The sequence below is a fragment of the Balaenoptera ricei genome, chromosome 15, assembly GCF_028023285.1.
Source record: "Balaenoptera ricei isolate mBalRic1 chromosome 15, mBalRic1.hap2, whole genome shotgun sequence".
NCBI classification, from domain to species: domain Eukaryota; kingdom Metazoa; phylum Chordata; class Mammalia; order Artiodactyla; family Balaenopteridae; genus Balaenoptera; species Balaenoptera ricei.
Window position 1 is genome coordinate 15,201,121 of NC_082653.1, and position 22,111 is coordinate 15,223,231.

General features: G+C 48.0%; 2 protein-coding genes across 2 annotated transcripts; both read right to left on the reverse strand.

Annotated features, from left to right (window-relative positions):
- Positions 1-8,134: 8,134 nt before the first annotated feature.
- Positions 8,135-15,402, reverse strand: LOC132349086 (serum basic protease inhibitor-like). Its single transcript, XM_059897220.1, has 3 exons — positions 15,303-15,402; positions 8,893-9,085; positions 8,135-8,427 (listed from the first exon to the last, which is right to left on the reverse strand). Exons 1-3 carry the CDS (start codon positions 15,400-15,402, stop codon positions 8,394-8,396), a joined length of 327 nt encoding a protein of 108 aa, XP_059753203.1. The 3' UTR covers positions 8,135-8,393.
- A 3,213-nt stretch (positions 15,403-18,615) lies between these two features.
- On the reverse strand, positions 18,616-22,038 carry WFDC2 (WAP four-disulfide core domain 2). Its single transcript, XM_059897622.1, is given in 4 exon segments — positions 18,616-18,680; positions 18,683-18,766; positions 21,222-21,403; positions 21,983-22,038. Coding segments are annotated over 4 exon segments (387 nt in total).
- Between the last annotated feature and the right edge of the window lie 73 nt (positions 22,039-22,111).

The window sequence follows — 22,111 nt, forward strand, 5'->3', positions numbered from 1 at the left end:
ATCTCAGATCTCCATCGCCAACATGGACCTCTCTCCATTCTTAGTGTGTTACAGTCTCTCCTGTTGGCCAGTGGCCTTTTTTTTTTTTTTAAAGAAATTCACGTTCTTTTATTTATTTATTTATTTATTTATGACTGTGTTGAGTCTTCGTTTCTGTGCGAGGGCTTTCTCTAGTTGCGGCGAGTGGGGACCACTCTTCATCGCGGTGCGCGGGCCTCTCACCATCGTGGCCTCTCTTGTTGCGGAGCACAGGCTCCAGATGCGCAGACTCAGTAATTGTGGCTCACGGGCCCAGTTGCTCCGTGGCATGTGAGATCTTCCCAGACCAGGGCTCGAACCCGTGTCCCCTGCATTGGCAGGCAGATTCTCAACCACTGCGCCACCAGGGAAGCCCCGGCCAGTAGCCTTTTAAAAATTAAGTCAGATCATGATATTCCCCTGCTCCAAGTCCTCTAGAGGATTCCCACTGCACCTGGAATCACAATCTAGATGCCCTACAATGGCCTGTGAGCAAATCCCTGCCTACTTCTCTCATACCTTCTCCTACTGCACAGGCCTTTCTGTTCCCCGCCTCATCGAGCTTGTTCCTACCCTGGTGCCTTTGCACTCACTCTTCTTTCTGCGTCCCCTGGCCACTCACATGGCTCCTTCCCTCCCTCCATTCACAACCACCTGCCTTAAGTAGCCCTGCTTTGCTTCGCCCTGGACTCTGCATGATTATCTGCCTAGCAGTGATTTCTTTGTGAAACATATCTTGTTCATCACCATTGAGTGTGCATCCACCATCTACAATGTCAGTTCCCACAGAGCGGGGAGCTGTGTGTTCACCGCTGTGACCCAAAGCCTAGGACAGTGCGTGGCACACACGGCATAGGACATGGTTATTCAGTCCTTCCTGGGCGCAGGCGCTATGCTAAAGTCTGTACATGGAGGCACCCCCTTGGCCCTTACTACTGACCAAAGAGGTAGGTGCCATTATTACGACTGCCATTGTGCAGAGGACTCAGACGATGACAGAAGTGAGGTGACTTGGCCACATGGCTAGGAAGTTGGCAGAGCCAGAGTTTGAAGCCATGGAGTCTGGTCTGAGCTTTCGATCACCACATATTCTATCCCTAATCAGCGTTTCCTTAACGTGTGCCTGGATAAGTCAATGTCTACTCAACATCTTCCCATAAATGTTCTACAGGCACCATGGACTCAGTGATGACCAAACTGAGCTCTTCATCCTTCCCACAAGGATTTGCTTCGCCTCACTTCTCCCAGGAAGCTGCCTGCTGTCTGTGCTTCTTCCCTTTCCTCACCCCCAGGAACAATCTCGTAGCAAAGCCTGTTGGTTGTTCCTCCTCACTGTCTCTTCTGCAGCCTCTGCCCTCTGCTGAGACCAGGCCACTCCTGTCTCCCCTCTGGACACTTGTCACTGAAACAGGAGGAAAGGGGGCTGGGTACAACCTTTAAAAGAGTGACATAGTCATAGGACATGACAAAAACTGGTTAGACCCAACTAGGTCCAAGATGACAGAAGATTCGACTTCCAGTAGACCTTGAGCCTCATTATACGCTAATTGTAATACATTAGCATATGCCAAATGACACACCCACCAGCTCCATGACAGTTCCAAGGCCGACCATCAAAGGTCAAAAAGTGGGCGGTGGCCCAATTCCTGGAAATCTCTGCCCCTTCCCCCAAATAGTTGGAATAATCCTCCCACTTTGAAATTACCCAGCCGATAAAAACTAACCACCCCATATTTAGGGGCCTTTTGCCTCCTGGGATGACCCACACTCTGTCTGTAGAGTGTGTTTCTCCCAAGGCCGTTCTTGCATTTTGAGATAGACCGCATTCTGTCTTTGGAATGTGTATCTCTCTAAATAAATCCACTTCTTATCTATCACTTTGTCTCTCACTGAATTCTTTCTGTGAAGAGACTTAAAGAAACTGAGCTTCATTAAGTCCTGAGACCAGGTGTGTGATTTCAATTAAAAGACCATGGGTTCAAGTCCCAATCTGGGCCACACGGTTTCATCACGACCCCACTGCCTTGGCCCCGCCCCTCCTCTCCCTCCTCCACCAGGGTCTCCTAAGATGTCCAGGTCCTTCCTGTGGCCTTGGGTAAAGCCCAAAACTCTTAGCTCATCTCACAGGGCTCCTCAGGTCTGGTCCTTCAAGTCTACACCCAGTGCCATCTCGTCCCATCCTCCCACACATTCTCACACACCTTCTCCTCCTCCTCATTCATCTCTTGCTTTTCCATGTGCTGAGAACACTTTCCCCACCTTCCTCTCAGGACTCTTCCTCATCCCTCAGGTCTCAGCTGAAAGTTCACTTCCTCAGGGTGTCCCTCCATCCAGCTCCCACCACCTCCACGCTTGTCCAGTCCCCTGCTAACCCTCCCTTCACACCCCGTGCATCGCATTCCTTAGTAATCACTTGTTCAATATCTCACATAATTTCCTGCTAGAAAATAGACTATAAGAGAGCAGAGACTGTGTCTGTCCTTGTACTTTAGTAGCTCAGTAAATATTTTCTAGTAATTACTCATATTAACTGATGATTTATAAACCCACTTTGTGTACACACACACACACACATGCGCACACACACAGAGTCTTTTACAAACCAGGTACCGGGACGTCCCTGGGGGTCCAGTGGTTAACATCCATGCTTCCAGTGCAGGGGATGTGGATTCGATCCCTGGTCGGGGAACTAAGATCCCACATGCCGCCCTGCATGGCCTAAATAAACAAATAAACAAATAAATTTTAAAAAACCAGGTACCAAAAGAGCGGGGAGGGTTTGTTGGGATTCAGGAAGAGGCCACTGGGGGCAGATGGTGCCTTCCTTAAAGAGTGGTTCCTAATGGCTGGTTCCTTGGGGTTTTAATCCCGAGGAGAACCAGCAGAAGCCCCCAAGTTCCCCCTACATTTCGGAGAGACCAGGGGGTCATATAAAGGGCTGGGTGGGGTGGGCATGAGGCTGGATCTGGGTGAGGCCTATCACTGAAGCAAGAGGGATTTAGATTAAGTGGGAGGAAGAATGGGACAAATTTGGAAGAGGTCTTTGACGTTCCTTGGACAATGGGGGAGATTCCTGAGGTCGGACTTCTAGAGGATGACACTACCCAAAAAAATGTTTTTTGTTCCTTTCTTTAATGCAGCTGACAGCACATTTATAAAGCAGTCAGGAGCCAAGAAAACTAAAACTATGTATTTCTATACAATTCGCTTTGGTCTGTGGTATTCAAAGCACTTCAGCACCATAATCAACATAATTCTTAAAAATACCCAAAGGAGTGAATTTCTTAAGGCAGATACCATCACCTTATTTTGCAAAGAAAGAAACTGTGGTTCAGAGAGGTGAAGGGACTTGCCCAAGGTCACACAGCAACATTCAGAGCGACTGAAGCCAATCACTTCTATTTAGAACCAAGTACTTTTCCATTACACTGCAATTAATTAATATTTATTAATTATAATTAAACAACTTATTTTTTAATAGTATTTCTATTACCCTTATCAGAGCTGCCATTCATTGAAGGGTTACTCTGCCAGGCACTTACACAAGCATTCTACTAATATTATATCCTTAATTCTCACCATAATTCTATGAGAAGTTTTGAGAAAGAGAAAAGCAGCCCCTGAAATCTGGAAGCTGACTTGGCACTCACAGTTGGCCTTATGTTCCCTTGCTGAACATAAGTATTTCACAGAATATCAACATCAGGCAAGGCCATTCTGTGTCAGTTATGGATCAAGACAAAGATAGGATACTCTGTAATCATGTTTGAATACAGAAAAAATGAACTAAATTATACAAGTCACCAAAAGACCAAGCATCCCCTACCCTGCCTAATATAAGTGACTGCTGCTTCTTTACCCAATACAGCTCTAACCTCTATCTAGTTCTCCCTTCTTAGATGAAGATACCAATTCATAGAACTGCCCCACTTCCTGACAGCATCCATGCAGAGCAAAGCCATCTTCCTGAAACCCTCCCTAAAATCCCCTAACACAAGCCCACATCCCGTAAGTCCTTTCTAACAACCTCGTAATGAGAGCCATATGGTTCCCCAAGGTGGGGGAGTTCTCCCTTGCTGCAGTGAGTAATAAACACAATTTGTTCAGCTAGGAACGGAAGTGTTTCTAGTGGTCTGTGGTTGGAAACATTAACAACTATAAGCATTATCCTTATTTTATATTGAAAGAAAGTAAAACTCAGAGATGTTGAGAAATTGTCCCAAGACCATCAGGCAGTAAGTAACAGAATCAGTTCTGCCTTCTTATTTAACTACCTCTGCTGTTTAGTGTCTCTATGCCTCAATTTCCTCATCTGAGGCAGTGAGGCAGTTAGGCTCTGCTCTTCAAAGGCCCAACCATCCCACATCTTCCTAGAGGCAGGGGCATGAAAACACTGTCAAAGTGGCTCTACCTGGGACAGCTGGGACCTCCTTTTGACTGGGGACCCAGTGGATTCTGAACAAGTCATTCCCACAATGCCTTGCAGCTGAGAAGGTCTAATAATGAACTTGAAGTGTGGTGCATCCTGGGAAATACCTCCATAAGCCTTGGATTCCTGCCCCACCTACATCCTACCCCCTCCTCTCAGCCACTCTCATTCACTTGTTCATATTTTCATATTATCTGATTATCACTGCTCTTGACTTACTGGGAAAAGCAAGAGAGGAGGGTGACTTAACCCTACTGACCATCCTCTTATTCTTACACCAACTTCTCTCCTCCAGCCCAGTGAAGGGGCACCTCCTGAGGGTGGCTAACATCCTATCAGCCTCTGCATCAATTGTAGGGAGCTGAACCAAAAGGATTTCCACAATTTTGAGGCCTGAGAATCTGAAAGCTGCTGGAGGGGACTTAGCAAATGTTGCAAAAGAAGCTAAAAGACACTTTGTGGGAGAGGGGGTGGGGGGTACTTCCCTGACAGCCATCTCCCAATATCTGTAGGACTGTCTCAGGACAAAGACAGCAGAATAGGTCAGTAGGTTTCTTGGGAGCAGAGTCGGGACCAATGTGAATGTCAGGGCCAGATGGGAGGGGGACTCATTTGTTCAATGGGACAAAAGAGCTTCTACTGATGAATGCTGCCAGCTGGCACATGCTGCCGAAGGAAGTGAGCTCTCCGTAGGAGGAGGTATAAAATCTGAGGCTGGTTGAGTATTTACCAGCTAAATGTTCTAGCATTTAATTATTCAGAAGCCTTCCCCAATTTTGCTTCCACCACCAATCCCTCCTTCGTTCCAACATCCACTCACCTATGTCACTCACCTCTGATGGGTCTGTTTCTTAAGGACGATAAAGGCGGCTGCCTCACTCCCCTCAGGAGCTGGGACTCGCAGAAGGGACCAGGAGACTCGAGCTTTAGGACAAGGGCTCTCATGCAAATGAGGTGCTTCCCTCATGTCTCCTGGGTATCTCCTCTTCCTCTGCTCTCTAGTGAGGGGACTCCCAGGTCCGTCTATGTTCAGTGTTGAGTGAACTTTGACGAACAATTTGGGGTCTCCTCATGATGCTTAACAGCAACTTGGAAACCAGTACAGACTCCAGTCTGGGAAATGGATGAAAGGAGAATCTTTTTTCTCATCTCTGCCTCTTTGTCTTACCCCAGAGTTCATGTTTCTCCTCTTCTCTCTACCTGATAGAATCCAGTTCACCCTTCCAAACTCAGCTCAAATGTTGCCTCTTCTGGGAGGCTGATCTTGACCTCTCAGGTGACAGCCACGGCCTCCACCTTGACTTCCACAGCATGTATGTTTCTGAAACTCTATGTCTGCCTTCTAGGCTGGGCAGGGAGCTCTTTGCAGGTCAAGACTATCCTGGTCCAGAGATGCTCTAAGTGGGGTGCAGTGGGGGACAGAAGAAAACATTTACAAATTTCTGCTTATTTCTCTCTAGCCTACCCTTTATTAAAATTTATATTATTGGGACTTCCCTGATGGTCCAGTGGTTAGGACTCTGCACTTCCACTTCCAGGGGCATGGGTTCAATCCCTGGTTGGGGAACTAAGATTCCGCATGCCGTGTGGTGTGGCCAAAAAAAAAAAACTATACTGTTGAATACTTGAAGTGTACATACTAGTGCAACAGGGTGCATATAATTATCATATAGAGATGGGATTTGCACACTCAGAATATTTACTGATGTGGGTGTGAGTAATCACATAGATTTGGAAGCTACTCACAGAGATTTGGTCATTACTGTTTCCCTGGTTCCTATCACAAAACAGACACTAAATATCAGTACATGTTAGAGTGATGAATGAACGAAGGAATGAGTGATGTTGCCTGGGTTTAGTCTCTTATAATGTCTCATAGTTGTTGGCTGGGGGACACTGGGCAAGATACTTCCCTTTCTTAGGCCCTAAATTCCTCACCTATGAAGTAAGGACTTCGGATCACTTTCTGTGCCACATGCCTTCCAGCATTAATTCTTCTAGGTGAGGTTGGAGTCACTCCTCCAGTGGAGGACAGCATAGTTTAGTCAGTAATTATCCTAGCAAGTGTTTAAATTGCACTAATTACATGCCAGGCTCTCTGGTCTAAGGGCTCAGCATATCCTAATTCATTTATCCTCACAACAACTCCATGTAGGAAGAAGACAGGTGCAGAGAGGTTAAGTAACTTGTTCAAAGCCACATAGCGTGGCAGATGTGTGCCCACCTGACCACTGACCACTGCCACCCTCAGTGTTGTTGCCTGACTTCCAGCTGCCAGTATCTGCAGCTCTTTGCCTGAGGGATTTCTTGGAGCCACACAAGAAACCTGTGCACGGAGAAAGCCAGAAGTCCCCAGCCAGTGAATGACAGGGAGTTGGTATGTCAATGCTCTTTTACCTCTTGGGGGAGGCAACCACAAGCAAGGTGTTGACCCCATCTGGCCCATCCCCCATGGGAACTCATCATTAACAGTGCCAGTGGACTTGCTCACTCTATGTTCGTTGGCTGCCTTTCCTGCCCTTTCTTACCCGCTCCCATCTTACCCAACAAACTACTTTCCCTCTGCTTCTTAGGAACTGCACATTAAGGCAGATCCAGGCTCTGGATCTTTACAGACTGGCTGGGGAGTTGGGCTCTTAACTATCTTCTTCCCTGCAAAGGACAAAAGCTTTGGGGCAGTCTGCTAGGCTGTCATGGTTAGGGTCCTGTCATTTATTCACTGTGATGGGTTCAGCTGTGTCCCCCACCAAAAAAGAGATGTTGCAGTCCTAACCCCAGGAACTCAGGATGTGAGCTTATTTGGAAATAGGATCTTTAGTGTGGTGATTAAGTTAAGAGTTCATTAGGGTGAGCCCCCATCCAATATGACTGGTGTCCTGATAAAAAGGGCAAAGTAGGTCACAGACAGGGAGAATGCCCTGTGAAGCCTGGACTTAGGCTGCCACAAGCCAGGTCTTCCAGGAGCTGGGAGAATGGCCTGGAATAGATCATTCTCCAGAGCCTTCAGAGGGAGCATTTCCCTGCTGACATCCTGATCTCAGACTTGTAGCCTCCAGAAGTAGGAGAGAATAAAAATAAATAAATAAACCACTCAGTTCATGGTGCTTTGTTACAGTAACTCCAGGAAACCAACTCACATACCTCCATTTCATCTTCAAAGGATTCTCAGAAGATTAAATGAAATAATGTCAGAAATATGCTGAGCACAGAGCCTGGCACATGGCAAGCACTCACTAAATGGGGAGATGCTTTTCTTTAACTGAAGTGGCAATCCCCACCCTACCACAGGACCTCAGGGAAGGAGGTTCCTTGGGCAAGTGGACAGTTGAGCCTCCTTCCTTTCTCCTTCTGAGAGTCGGGGAGAACAACCTGCACCCAAATTTGACCTGGTCCAAGAAGTGAAGAACGAAAGCTTTCATGTTGAGGTGTCTCTCACCCGGGTTTTTGTGTAGCTTGGGGTGGCCATTCAGAGGTAAATGGTGCTGTAATGAGTTTGCTTCCTATACCTGGCAGGGCCCAGTCTGAGGACAGGAAAAGGGGTGGTGCCAGCTGCTCTGCAGAATAATGAGAAGGACCAGCATCTCCGTGGACCCTGTTGGTGAAGGTTCTTACTTGCAAACAACAGAATCCACTCCAGTTAGTCTAATTAGGAAAAGAATTTATTAAATATAAGATTTAAGCCACAGACAGATAAATATTCAACATCACTGTGGGGAAAAGGGGTTTCTCTATTGAAAAATCCTCTGCCACCACTGACGCTCAGAACTGGATGCCAGAACTTCCATCGCTGCCCCCTCCAAGGGGTGCAGTGATGGTGGAGAGTGGGATGAAGGTGAGGAAAGAGGCAGGGTTCTGCTGAGGAGGGTAGGTCTGAGAAGGAAGCAGAGGAAGAGGCTCAACTCTTTCAGAAGCCAGAGCCCAGCCCTGTGTGGGGCCTCCTAGGACGTCACCATCTCAGGGGAGCCCAGCTGCCCGGCGCTCTGCAAGAAGAAAGGAACTTGTTGATTGTCATCACTGAAGTCCCTGACCTTGATAGTCTGCACCCTGACAGAGCCTTGACCGTCGCAGAAATGAGCAAGCACAGTACTGCTGACACTAGGATGAGCAACAAGAAAAAAAAAACCAGTTTGCCAAGCCTAGGTGGGGCACTCAGGGGCACTGCAGACCCACTGTGCAGGGTGGTTGCCTCCGTGTTCCCATCTGAAAAAGGAGAGGAGATGAGTGGCTTAGGTTATCTAGAGGGCGATTCCAGTTGTGACCTTCTGCCAGGCTGGCCCGTGGAGGATGTGCTCAGTGTGTGGTTTCCCAGGACACTGCAGCCACTTCTCCTGGGCAGCAGTGAGGGGGGAAAAGACACTGTGCAGGTGTGAATGGTGTGTGGCCCCCTGAGCTCCACCTCTTTCCCCAGACCTTCCCCTCCCACCCTGTCCTGTCCCCTTTCTTACCCTAGGGCCCTGTTGCGGCCACCACAGGTGCTGATGCAGTCGTCCTTATCCAGGAAGTTGTTCTGCTTCCTTCTGCACCCACCGTAAACGAAGGTCTCGCAGAGCCCAGACTTGGCATTGTAGAAGTATCTGATGAACAGGGCCCTGCAGGGACCCGTGTAGGGAGGCTCCAGGCACAAGGCAGGGCGCAGGGCTGCCGGGACTGGGAGGGGCTCTGGGTCAGTTATGAGAATGGTGATCACAGCTCGGTCTACAGGGTCGGCAACTGAAACCACCAGTGTCTTGAAATAGAGAATGATGGGGCTGGGGGTGGGGCATTAGCAGAGCCTGAAAGGTGAAACCTCCATTGAATGGTCTGCATTCTGAGGCATTATTGTTACTGTTGTTAGGTGTGAGGATGACATGGTGATGATGTAAAAAAACCATACACCCTTCATGAAGTATTTGTGGAATGATTGGCATGATGCCTTAGATTAGCTTTTAAAAACTCTGTGGGGAAAAAAAGGACATACATAAACAATATTCTCCATATGTTGATAATTGCTGAAAGTGAACAATGTGTACATCGGGTTTATTATATAATCTTCTGTACTTTTTGAGTATGGTTGAAATTTTCCACTATTAAAAAAAGTATGAAAGAATCATGCTGTAATGGAGAAAGGCATGGAAAAAGATACAGTGTATTTACTTTGGCTATCTCATGGGGGCGGGAATACTAGAATTTTGAGGGGTGTGATATGGTGATTTATAATAAGAAATATATGTTTGGTCTTCGTTCCATCCTGGCACAGAGCTTCTAAAACACTTGGAATTTCCTAAGTGAGGAGAGCAATAAAGGCGTCTTCAATTATGTGAAGAGGGTGACTTTTGGAAAGCCCCTAGGTAACCCAAGGATGGGGGCTGGTTGCCAGGGGAAACAAGTGCCTGATCAGATGGTTGAACTTTCACCCCGACACCCCAAAGCGCCTAGCTCCAGGGAGAAGAGAGTGGGGGGAAGTTTATCAATCACCAATGGTTAATGATTTAATCAATCATGACTATGTAATGAAGCCTCCCACAGAACGCAAAAGCATTGAATTTGGAGAGTTTCCTGGTTGGCAAATGGGAGCAGATTTGGGGGGTGTGTACTGATGAGAGAGAGCGTGGAAGCTCCGTGCCCTTTCCCCTTCCCTTGTCTTATGCAGCCCTTCCATATGGTTGTCCTGAGCTATATCCTTTTACGATAAACTGTTAATCTTGTAAGTAAAACGGTTCCCTGAGTCTGTGTCACTCTAGCAAATTAATTTAACTCCACGGTGGTCATGGGAACCTCTGATATGTAGTTGTTGGTCAGAAGCATGAGTGACAAGCTGGACTTGTAATTGGCCTCTGAAGATGGAAGGAGACCTGTGGGATACAGTCCTTAACCTGTGGAATCTGACACTATTTCCAGGTTCTTAGCCTTAGAACTGGTATGATGGTAGGAAAGCCAGTCAGTGTTCCCTGAGAATTTGAGAATTGCTTGGTGGTTTGGAAAAACAAACACATAGCAAGAAGAGGAGTCTTAAAACTTTCCTTACACATCTTTATATCCTATCAAGTTCTTATGAGCATATATTCCTTTTGCAATTACGAAAGAAGAAATATTTAAAATAAAATATACTGCAATTTTTATAATGAGTAAATTTATATTGTAGAAGAATATGTATTGACATCAGAAAATGGTTGCAGCATATTGTGGAGTAAAAGAAGCACTCCATCCAGTGACATATTAGTTTTGTAAAGTTTAAAACTCCTGCCGTGAAGATATGAGTGTCAATCCCTTTTTTAGCAACAGATCCCTTCTTTCAAAGGAAAACTTATTAAAAGAAACCTGGGTGTTGGGTTGGAACCCCATCCTCAGCCCTCTCACTACCTCCCCCCAAGCCATTCTCTCACCCCTTCCTACCCGAGTACCCCCAGGTCTCAAGGAACATCTAGTGCAAATCCCTGGACTATATTCTTTAAGGTCTTAGAGGACCCACTCTTTTGCTGTGTGACCTTAGGGAAGACAAGTAACCACTCTGAGCCACAGCATCCTAATCATAGAAATGAGCATAATAATCCCAACCTTAGAGACTTGTTGAGAGGATTACAGATGATATCCGTCAAGTAACTGGCAATCGATCAATACTCAATAAATATTAGTTATTAGAGTAATTGTTAGATGCACTCATTCATTTAATTTAATGAACATTTTAATTTAATGTTCCAGGGCAGTGTCCAAGCTAAAAATCACCTGTGGACACAATTGCCCATTAAAGCCCTTCAACCCACCCACACCAATGCAGAACAGACGAGTCCCCAGGGACCACCCTGGACATCAACACAGTCAGGTTTTCCATCATTGGGACATATGATGCTTCTTTTCTGGAGCCTCAGATTAAGAAAATGGCTTCCTTTTAGAACTGTAGTATATATCAAGAACACATTTATTCTATGTAATGTTTTAAAATGTGTATTGGTCAGAAATTGGAAAAATAATTATATATTTTAGACATAAGTTGTCAAAATGTAAAATATCTTGATGAACATTTAAGATAGGAACTCAAATTCTCTGAATTATTCAATGTGTCTATTCAGCCACAGACTTCTCAATCCCTTCAATTAACCAAAAAGAAAATCCTGTGAAACACAGGCTAATCACATAAATGTCCAGAGAACAGAGGGAAAGCTCTCATTTATGAGAAAACCTTGGCATCGATTGGAAAGTTGCTTTCTTAAACATAAGGAATGGCAATTCTCTATTTAAAAGAAGAGTTTCCTCTTTGAAGCAGAAAATTACATCTGATAGAAGATAATATTTTCACTTGAACTTGCAATCAGGAATGAGGCATATTCAGGTCTCAATGTAAAGCTCTTGGTCTCAGCCAAGCAGGGCCAGGATTAGAGTGAAGCAAACAGGCAGGTCAAGCAAGTGCAGGGTCACATCCTGTCTTTATTTAAAACATTCACATTGAGTGCATGGTGGATTTCTGCATTAATTTTTGATTTTTTACACTATTGCAATCAATTATGATTTATCTGCATTACAAGTTTTTTTAGCTTCCCTTTAAATGCTGGGCTTGAGGTGAGTGCCTCTCACCTCACCCTAGTCCCAGCCCTGCCACGGAGGTGGAGCATGTTCTCTCTGGAGGCTGGGGAGGTGAGGAAAGGGCAGGCTGTGCTTCCAGAGGACACGGGGTTGCACTGTTCCCTCCTCATCTCTGGATGAGCAAGTCAATTAGTTCCTGTACATGAGGACCTCAGAGTAGAAGGATGTATCCGTAATCTTTGGGTTGCAGGATTTGGAAATCTTGATTTACTTTTTTATGTTTTTCTTTATTGTCTAAGTTTTAGATAATGAACACATACTACTGCATTTATGTATCAGGAAACAGCAAAGGTAAGATAATTAATTGTTTAATTAAGGAACAGAATTATCCTCTACAGAGCAACTCAGTCATGTTATTCAAGAGAACTGGAATCCACCCAGGGAACAACATCGGTACATGCTCCATCATGGCTCACCTGGACCACAGCAGCAGCCTGCCCAGGGGCCTCTGTCTCTGCCCTTCGCCCCCTAGAGGCCACTCTCTGCACTGCAGCCACAGAGACCCTGATACAACCCTGAGTCCTGTCCCATTGCTCCTGTGACCAATCCCTCAGTGACTCCCCATCTCTCTCAGAGTCAAATTCTGATTCTTATAAAGTCTTACAAAGCTGGTCAGGACCTGCCCCCATGGCCTCTCTGCCTCATCTCCTTCCACTCCCTCCCCTTCACCCACTCAGCTCCAGCCACCCTGGTCTTGGCTGCTGCTCAAACACACCAGGCACGTTTTTCTGCAGCCTCTGCTCAACACCCCCTTATCACAGCGGGTTTCACTGACCAGTCTACAGAAGGAGCACAGCCTCCTTTACCCCCATCACTCTCTACCTTCAAGACACTTGCCATGACCTGGTATACTATTTCCACCTACTCAATTGTCTGTCTTCCTCCTAGAGGGCACTGGTTCTTGTGCTATGTTTTATTCACAGCTGCGCCCCCATACCAAGAACAGTGGCTTGTAGGGGCTTGATAAATATTTGTCAAATGAATGAATCTCCCATTTCATGCTCATGCCAAGTGCACAGACATTGAGTAGAATGAATATAATTAAATTCTTGTTAGTTAAATGTCTATTTGATGAGGGAGCACTGAAACTGAGCAGGACCCTGTGGGGTTCTGGGCACAAAAGCCTTTCTGTGTTGCCCTCCACCTCCATTTCTTATTTGCAGGAAAAAGGCTTCAGCCTCCTAGACCTTCCAGAACACCAAACGGCAGATTCAAACAGTTGTTAATCAGGGATGTGAGGGAATGCAGAAACAAAGGAGAAGCAGTCAAGAAACAATAGTGTCCAGGTTCCTCCAGAAGGAATATACTTATCAACATCTTTGAGTTCTTCTGCAGGAACTAAGTCCCCCTCCCAGGTGGAGGATGGTAACTTCTGGCTGAGCACAAGATTCTTGGAACGCTGCCCTGTTACCTCACCACCAACCAATCAGAAGAAAGTCACACACCCTGCAGCTCTCATCCCAAATTTTGCCTATTAAAACTTCTCCCTCCCTGAAAACCATGGGGGAGTTTGGGGTTTGTAAGGCATGAGCCAGCCTAGTCTCCTTGCATGGCCCTGCAATAAACCTTTCTCTGCTTCAAACTCACACGTTTCGGTTTCTTTGGCCTCACTGTGCGTCAGGCACACAAATGTGCATTCGGTAACAGCACGCCTGGATAATTATGAATCTAGCTCTAATATTCTGTATCCTGAGAGGATAATAAAATAATAGTCAGACATGGGGGTAAGGGGAAGGGCCTTGAGTTTTTACTAATATTCTAACAGCCTGGGAGAAGCACAGCCTTGACCCCAAGAGCAAAGTCACAGAAGTGTTGCATTTCTTGCAATAATAATGGAGAAATAATGTCATTATTGACCCCTAAATATTTTTTCTTGAAGGAAGGAGGTAGGTAGACAAATTTTTTCAGACTAAGACATCTTGGTGGAAAAAGGACATTATTGGGCATGAAATGTGAAAAAACTCTATATTCATGATGGATAATCCCTTGTAAGAACTTGTTTGGTAGTTATCTCTTGCACAGGTGGGGAAATTGCAGAAAAGCGACTGACCTCAGGTCACAGAGCAGGTGAGTAGTAAGGTCAGGTCAGTATATGATCCTGTTACAACCCATTTGATGAAGCACCTGACATCTTCAGGGAACTCTTAAAATATAGATAACTGGTAAGAATTTCTGGGAGCACTGCCTCCCACTTTTACTCCCCTGTATCTGAGCCTCATCCCAGCCACCAAAGCCCAGGGATGTATGAATCTGGATTTATTCCCTGACGCCAAATATGTGGTGTCTCTACCAACACCCACCAATCCTCCAACGCCAACTGGGCGGCCCCCAAGTCAACTCACTTCAGACACTAAATCCGTGGAGTTAAAGCCGACCCCAGCGGTTGAAGGCTCAATGCCATCAGATAGCCCCCACTTCAAATGACAGCTACATGTCCCTGGGTCACACATACTTCTGACCAACTGGCTATAAATCTGGGGGCTCTGGGACCCCACTTTCAACTTTCAATAACGTACTAGAACGACTCACAGAACTCAGGAAATTCCTTTACTGACAGTTCTGGGTTATTATTGATAGAAAGGATAAAACTCAGGGACAGTTGAATGGAGGAGACGCATAGGGCAAAGGGGGGTTGAGGGGTGCAGAGCCTCCAGGCCCCCTCAGGACAGTCCCCCCTCACATCACCTCGAATGTTCACCACCCTGGAAGCTCTCTGATTCCCAAAGTTTAGGGGTTTTTTTATTGAGGTTTCAATAGGTAAGCAATTTGATTGAATCATTGGCCACTGGTGACTGAACTCTCCCTCAGTACCCTCCCCTTTCCCCAGAGTTGCTGGGGGTTGAGGGTTCTAACTCTCTAATCACCAAATGGGATTTTCTGGAGTCCAGCCCCATCCTGAAGCTATCTGAGGTCACTTTCATTACCATACAAAAGACAGTAAATTCCAAGGGTTTCAGGAGGCCTGGGCTTGGAACCAGGACAAAGATCAAATATTGACCTTTTTATTACACTACAGTGAGGTTCAGGGACGCAGCAGAGACCAGGAATAGAGAGTTTCAGAGCTGGGGTCCCCAGTCTTGTAGAGTTAGGCAGGATAATTTGTTTTAAAGCTGAAAGCGTGATGATTTCTTTTTTAGAGTCATGAAATGTCCCTGGAGTTTAAGCTGCCCAACTTCCCAGGAGAAATCCAGAGAGGGCTGTCAGCACCCACCCCACCCCTGCTCCCCAGCCCCTTCCACGGACTCCCCTCATTCCCCCCTCCCCCCAGCCTGTAGAGGAGAGGTGGGTCAGGACTTACCTTGGGCCTGGTTGCTGGTTTCACCCCCCGGGGTGCCGGCCACCAGGGTGCCGAGGAGGACGAGAAGGGCTGCAGAGAGGCAGAGCCGTCTCATGTTCATGGCCTCGCAGGAGGGCTTCTGAGGAAAGCTGGGGGCTGACAGAGCTTTTCCCACCCCAGCTGAGGGGTGGGACAGGCAATGAGGAGGGGAGTGAGGAAGGGGAGGAGCTGGGCTCAGTCCTGTACATTGCGTAATCTCCCCACCTCCCCTGGTCCTGCTTCTGCCTGCTGGGGCCAAATGCTCAGTAACAGCGCTTCTCAGACTTGACTCTGCTTGTGGGTCTGTGGAAGTAAATACACATTCTGATCCCCCAGGTCTGGGTGAGGCCTGAGAAGCTGCATTCCTAACAGGCTCACCGTTACAGGTGTGTCCCCAGCCCCAGTTTCCCCTCTTATAAAATGGTCCACAGGACCACAATTTGATAGCAAGCCTGAAGGAGACTCACCGGGTTGGAGGAGAAGGGCAGCAGACACAGAGAAAAGCTGCCTTTCCCATGCACCTTGGGAAGTAGCAGAGGAGCCAAGATCGGGAAGAGCTGAATCTCAGAAAGCCCCACATTCTCTCCCACTGATCTGCATCTCTTCCTAATGCTCTGTCTTTACCTTAATTCTTTGGAATGATCACACACTGGTAGCCTATGAGAAGTACAAGTCACTGGACTCCTTCTGCAGAAACAAACGTGAGTCTCTCCCCATCCCCTGAGGATGAAGCGATAGATTAGATTTCCACGTGCTGGCACCACACCACGCTGTGTGCACAAGTTTGTAGGCTCGGAACGACCATGTTGCTCCCGCCCAGTTACCACTGAGACCCTCGGGTCTGGACGTGAGTGAAGTGCCAGGACCCTCAAACCAGTGGCAAACACCCTTGGGAGAGGAAAACCTCGATTCTTATCTTATGCTGGAGACAGACTTACCTGGGATGTCGGACCCCATGACATTATAACTGCATGTTTCACCATGAGCGGGAACAGATTACGTGCTCCCCCTCAAAATATACCACATGGTGTGTTGGTTATTTTGAGCTGAAGACATTCAAGGCCCAAAAGACTCAGGAAGAGACGATTACTATTCGCTTAACTGCCTAAAGGATTTAGATAGAGGGCCTGTATCAGGAAAAGAGCTAATCCCAGATAACTTTTATTATCAGTAACACTTATCTACCTGCCCAGCATGGCAAATATTTGTTAATCAGATATCTGCTTTTCTCATCTTCCTGGAATTTATCTTCCTCCCCTTGGAGCCCCAATCCTCACTTCCTTCTCCTTCACTCAGGATGGCATATAAGCCTCAAATGCCTGACCATCTTTGGGTCCCAGGTCTTTGGGGATGCTGTATGTATGAAATTTGTTTTTCTCCTTTTCATCTGTCTTATGTCTAGTTTGTCTTACCAAACCAGCCAAGGAAACTAGAAGGGAAGCATGGAAAGGTTTCCTCCCCAACAACAGTAGGAGGACCTGGGTTTGGCAAATTACTTAGTGTTCCTGGGCCTTAGTGCCCTCATCTGTAAAATGGGATTGTTTATAAAATCAACTCCATTTCTTTGGGATGCTGTGAACGCATTTGAGACTAGTGAATAGAGAATGCTCAGCTCTGTGCCCCTGGGTGCTAAATACTCAAAGATTCAGGGCTCCTCTTGTGATCATCAATATGACACCCAACTCCCAGTAGGAATGTCTGGATCTGACCTCAGGCCTGTGTTGAAATAAATATCTAGATTCAAGATGAGCCACTCCGGCCTGGGGTGCCATGTCAGCAAACCAAAACCTAACTCTGGGTCCTTGTAAATGCTCTGTAGTTCTCTGGACCCATGGGGATGGAGACTTCCCACTTCATGAAGTGCTAAATAGACAGTATCACCTAAATTGTCTTCTTTAATCATTTTAAACAAGGGAAATGCCTGCTTTCCCTCTGGGGTCTGGGGCTTCCCTAACTGAGGTCAGCCGTGCAGGCAGTATACGCCCATGCGACTGACCGCAGTAAAAACCTGACTCCCAGGCAGGAGTGAGCTTCCCTGGTTGGCAACTGCTCGGTCGCATTGGGCTGAGGGAAGCAAGCAGATTCTTTGTGACTGGACAGGGAGGAGACATTTGGAAGCTTGTGCCTGGGTCCTTCCAGCTTCACCCCGTGCATTTTTCCCCTTTGTTGATTTGACTCTGTATCAATTTCCTGTAAACCTAAGTATTACACCTTAGTGTCCTGTGAGTCTTTTTATGAATTAAACCTGAGTGTGGTCTTCGGGATTCCAAACACAGATAGTTTCCATTGTTATCTCCAAATAGAAACTATATCCACAGAAGTTAAATAACTTGTCTGAGATCACACAGATAGCAAAAGGCAAAGCTGGAAATTAAATTTCTCCTGTAGACATGCCTTTAACAACTACTGGATGACAAGTGAAGATAATCTAACATAATTGATGTCTCAAATAGAAAACTCAACGACTGGAACAGAAAATTTATTTCAAGACGTAATATAAGAAAACTTCCCTAAAAAAATCTGTAGATTGAAAAAACATTCCATGTTCCAGTAAAAAAAAGAAAAAATGATGCAGAATGATATCAGAATATCCTTGTTCAGTTACTGAAACTCAAGGATAAGCAAAGAGGCTTTTAGGCATTCCGGTACAAAGAAGTAACCTCTAAAGGAGAAAAATATTTAGGCCATTTCATAGCAACACGCCATGGCAGAATTCAGTGGACACGTCCACAATTATTCTGGGAAAAGAAAGCCAGCCTTCTGGCTTTTCCTGAAACTTACCAGAGATGCTCCCTTTTGCACCTGCTGCCCCCTTTGGCTGTAACACTCTCCCCTGGTGGCCTCATGTCTCCCTCTGGCATTTGCATGACTCTCTGTTCATAAGCTGCCTTCTCGGTGGTGCCCTCACTCGTGGTCCCAGGTAGAAACTACAACACCATTCCCTGCCCCCTTCCTCCACCTTAGTACTCCTTATGCCCTTTCTGTTTTCTTCAGGACCCTGATCTCCCTCTAACATCCACAGAATATACTTGCTTATTTATTTTGTTTATTGTCCAGTAGTGCATAAACCCCCTAGAGAGAATTTTTTGTCTCATTTGTTCACTCAGAGCATCTTAACACCTAGAGCAGTGCATGGCAAGTGATAGAGACTCAGTGAATAGTCGTTGAGCGGATGAAAGTAAATCGATGGATAGATACATAAACAGCAGTGTGTTAGTTCAGGTTCTCCTTTTCAACCTCCTGCAGGTGTCATCACATCTGGGTATCAGTGTGCTTCCCCCCACCCCCAGCAACCTCAGAAGACAGGCGTGACACAGGACACCTTCCCACAAACATTGTGGCAGCATCTCAACTGGCCAGACACGTGCTGTTTACCTGGCAGTGGTTCAGTCAGAGGCTGAGCTGGGGGCAGGCGATGTCCAGCTTGGAGCAAGAAACCTGCTTTTCTGGGTAGAAAAAGGAGTAAGGGGTGTGGGCAGAGGGGAAGCAGGAAGATGAACGCTTCAGGGGATGACCTCCCACCACCCTTCACCTGGTTTCACAAACAGAAGAGCTGCCTACTTGAGTGGATTTCAGGGGAGCAAGAAGATTGCCTGCAAATCTCTCCCCTCTGCTCTCTCCACCAGCAGTTTTGAGATTATTGGACCCCAGTCTGAGTCCCAGCTCTGCCTTTTCCTAACGCTGTGACCTGGGGCCAGAAATGTCCCAGAGCCCCGTGTCTTCAGGTGCCACACGAGATCCGTGCTGCCCACGTCCTGGGGTTGCTGTGGAAGCAGTGGAGGCAACAGACATATATTCCTTCTCCCTGCACAGTCAAAGTCCTTTGTTGTAATAATTACGACAGTTAACACTTACTTAGCCTCTTCTATGTGCCAGGCATATAGCATTTGATGTATATTAACTCATCTAATTCTCACAGTAATCCTAAAAGAAAAGGAGAGGAATTGTTAATATTTCCTTATGTAACAGATGAGGAAACCAAGGCGTTAAGAGAGTAAGTAATTTGCCTAAAGACACACAAGGTAGAGACAGGAGTTGAACCCAGGAATCCAGCTTCAGCATCTGTGCACCATGCACTCTGCTGCTTTGTAAGTGGTAAAGTGCAGTGCTGGTGTGAGGGCTTACACACCCACAGTCCCTTCACTCACTCCCATATATTCACTCCCAGTGACAACCGTGTAGCACCAAGCCCCCCCCCCATCACTCATCCACACACAGACACTCATTCTTCCACTAACACACACACACACACACACACACCCTGTGCTCCACTTCCAGGGTCAAGGAGAAGGGAGCTGGCTCAATGTCCAGAAGCCCCAGGAGCAAGCCCAGCCACATGTCAAAGGGGCACAGAGCTGGGTGATGAGCTGCAGGGGACGGGAGGGGCTGCCTTCCTGGCACAAAGTCACCCTTTCCCTTGAGAAGGGCAGGAACTCCCAATATCGAGCTGCCCCCGGACAGGAGGGCATCGGGAGCGGGGTACTCACAAAACAAGCCACTGTGTGTGGAGGGTCTACTCTCTCCTGAGACATTTCACATGTATGATTTCATTTAGCCTCATGTCGACCCTACAACATCTGGGATTCTCATTCCATTTTGCCAGCGAGAAAGCAGAGGCTCAGAGAGGTGAAGCGACTTGCTCAGGACCCATAACCAGCAGATGGCACAACTGGGATTCTAGCTCAGGAGGCCCTCTGGTCCTGCCCCTCTTCCTGCCTCAGTCTGTCCATCTGAGACCAGGGAGCAGCAGAGACCCCCCCTAACAGCAGAGACTCCTCTTTTCTCCCTCCTCCTCTCTCATCTGTGTGTCTTTCTCTCCCAGTGTCCTCCTCTCCTGGTCCTCCTCCCTGTGGTCCAGGTTAGAGGCTCCCCGACCCAGGAGCCCCCGAGGGGCCTGTCCTCCCTCCACCTCCCACCTCCCTGCTCATGAGTGACTGAGGTCTCTGATTACAAACTTTCCCGGCCCCTGCGGGAATCTTCAGAGAAATCACAAGGCGGGAACATCACAGGGGCTGTATTTGGATAAAGAACAGTAATCATAATACCTTGGGACCCCCACTCATATGCCAGCTTCTAGTCCTCAGTTTTTCCCTCTGAAAAATAGAAGCTTGAATTCCACGCTGTCTAAGGCCCCTTCCTGCTCCGATGGGAGTTCCCATGGCCTGCTGGACAGTCTTGAGCTCTAGCAGGTACTTTTCATGACAGCCAAGCTTCACATACTTTCTCTCATTCAATCCTTAGAGTGGAAGAGAGTGCTTTAAAGATGAAGCAGTGGGAGGGGTGCTCGGGGAGGGGTCCTGCTTTCTTCGAACCGCTCAGGCAGAAGCTGAACCTCCTTGCTTGGACTCCTGTGCAGCCAGGGGTGGCGGCGTGACTTTGGGCAACAACGTTTCACTCTCAGATGTTCACTCCACATCTTTAAGACGCTCTCTTAAATCTGTAAAGTCTATTTTCATCTGGACAGAGGACTCCAGGGAGTCTTGCCAGGCCAGGCGCCCCAAGTCTTACCCCCAGGGCTGGGGGAGACCCCAGGGGAAGAATGCTGTTAAGGATGCGCTCCCCAGGCTTTGGGATCCAGCCCTCTCACCAGGACGGCCCTGCAGCTCCAGCTGGCTGGGGAGGTCCCCTGACCTCTGAGAACAATGTCCCCGCAGTGTGTCCTGGAAGTGGGTCCTCCTCTAGAGCACTGAATCCAGCCTGGAGTGGGGATGTCTCTCTTTACCCCTGCTGAGCTTCAGCGACGCCTTTGTCTCCAGGCTGTGGGAGGGAGAGCCCCGGGCGGATCTGGGTCCATCCGCCTTGACCTGGCCAGGGACTCCTGGGTCGGGAGCGCCCCTGCTCCTGAACCGGGAGCTGCAGTCACACTCCAGCCCCCGCCCCGCGTGGGTCCCCCGGGGTTACCATTGGGCATCTGGCAGACGGTGGCGCAGCCGGCCCGGCAGCACTTGAGATTGTCCGCGCATTCCCCATCCGAGAGGCACTCCTGCGTGCAATTCAGGTCCACCTCCAGCGAGGGGCACACGCCTGATTTCTCTGCCCCTGTGCCTGGGAGGCGGACGGGCAGTGGGGGACTCAGTCCCGCTCTCAGAGGATGCCCGCCTCCCGTCTGACGGCCCCAAATCTCAGTCTCCCAGGAGGAATTGAGAAATCTCAATTTCTCCCCGGAAATCTCAGTCTCTGGCCCTGGCGCCCCCTAGGGCCTTCAGAGAGCCCCACCTCTAGGCAGGGGTCCCCAACACTTGGGAGGGCTGGAGTGACCTAACCCTTGGCTTCAGAGCCCTCAGTCCCTGGGGGACCCCCGCACGGATACCCGCACCGAACAGCTGAGCTTTGGAACTTGGGCAGAGTTCCCCTCCTACCACTGTGTCTCCAGCCTCAGCACAGAGTCTCTCCCCAGATTTCAGCTTTCAGTGGTCTCCCCACCTCCAGCACACTGGACCTCACACCTGAAAATCCAAGGGTCACCACCTTTAGGCACCAGGGATCCCTACATCTTAGTCTTCATTGGTCTCCCCATTTCCACGCCAGGAATCTTCACTTCTCTGTCCCCAGAGAGGCTAAGCCTCTGCTGGCTCCCTCCTGGGGCTCCTGGTCCCGCCCCTTCTTGGCAGCAGGCCTCTCCCCGCCCCACCCACCTGGGCCAGAGGAGGCGGAGGGGCGGCAGCAGGCCAGGGAGGAGGGTGGCAATGAGTTGACTGAGGTAGCGGCAGGCAGGCATGGTGCAGGAGTGAGGCACCTCCGGACGGGGAGATTTAACCGTGTGCCTGGAGGCGTGAGGTGTTGGCGGGGCC

Bases quoted from the DNA above. Each gene is read 5' to 3' on its own strand.
- LOC132349086 (XM_059897220.1), bottom strand. From the start codon at position 15,402: ATGAACATGAGACGGCTCTGCCTCTCTGCAGCCCTTCTCGTCCTCCTC. The intron at 9,086-15,302 runs GTAAGTCCTGAC...CAGTCCCGGCAG, and splicing joins AACCAGCAACCAGGCCCAAG to CCCTGCGCCCTGCCTTGTGC. The intron at 8,428-8,892 runs GTAAGAAAGGGG...TTCTTCTTGCAG, and splicing joins GGCCGCAACAGGGCCCTAGG to AGCGCCGGGCAGCTGGGCTC.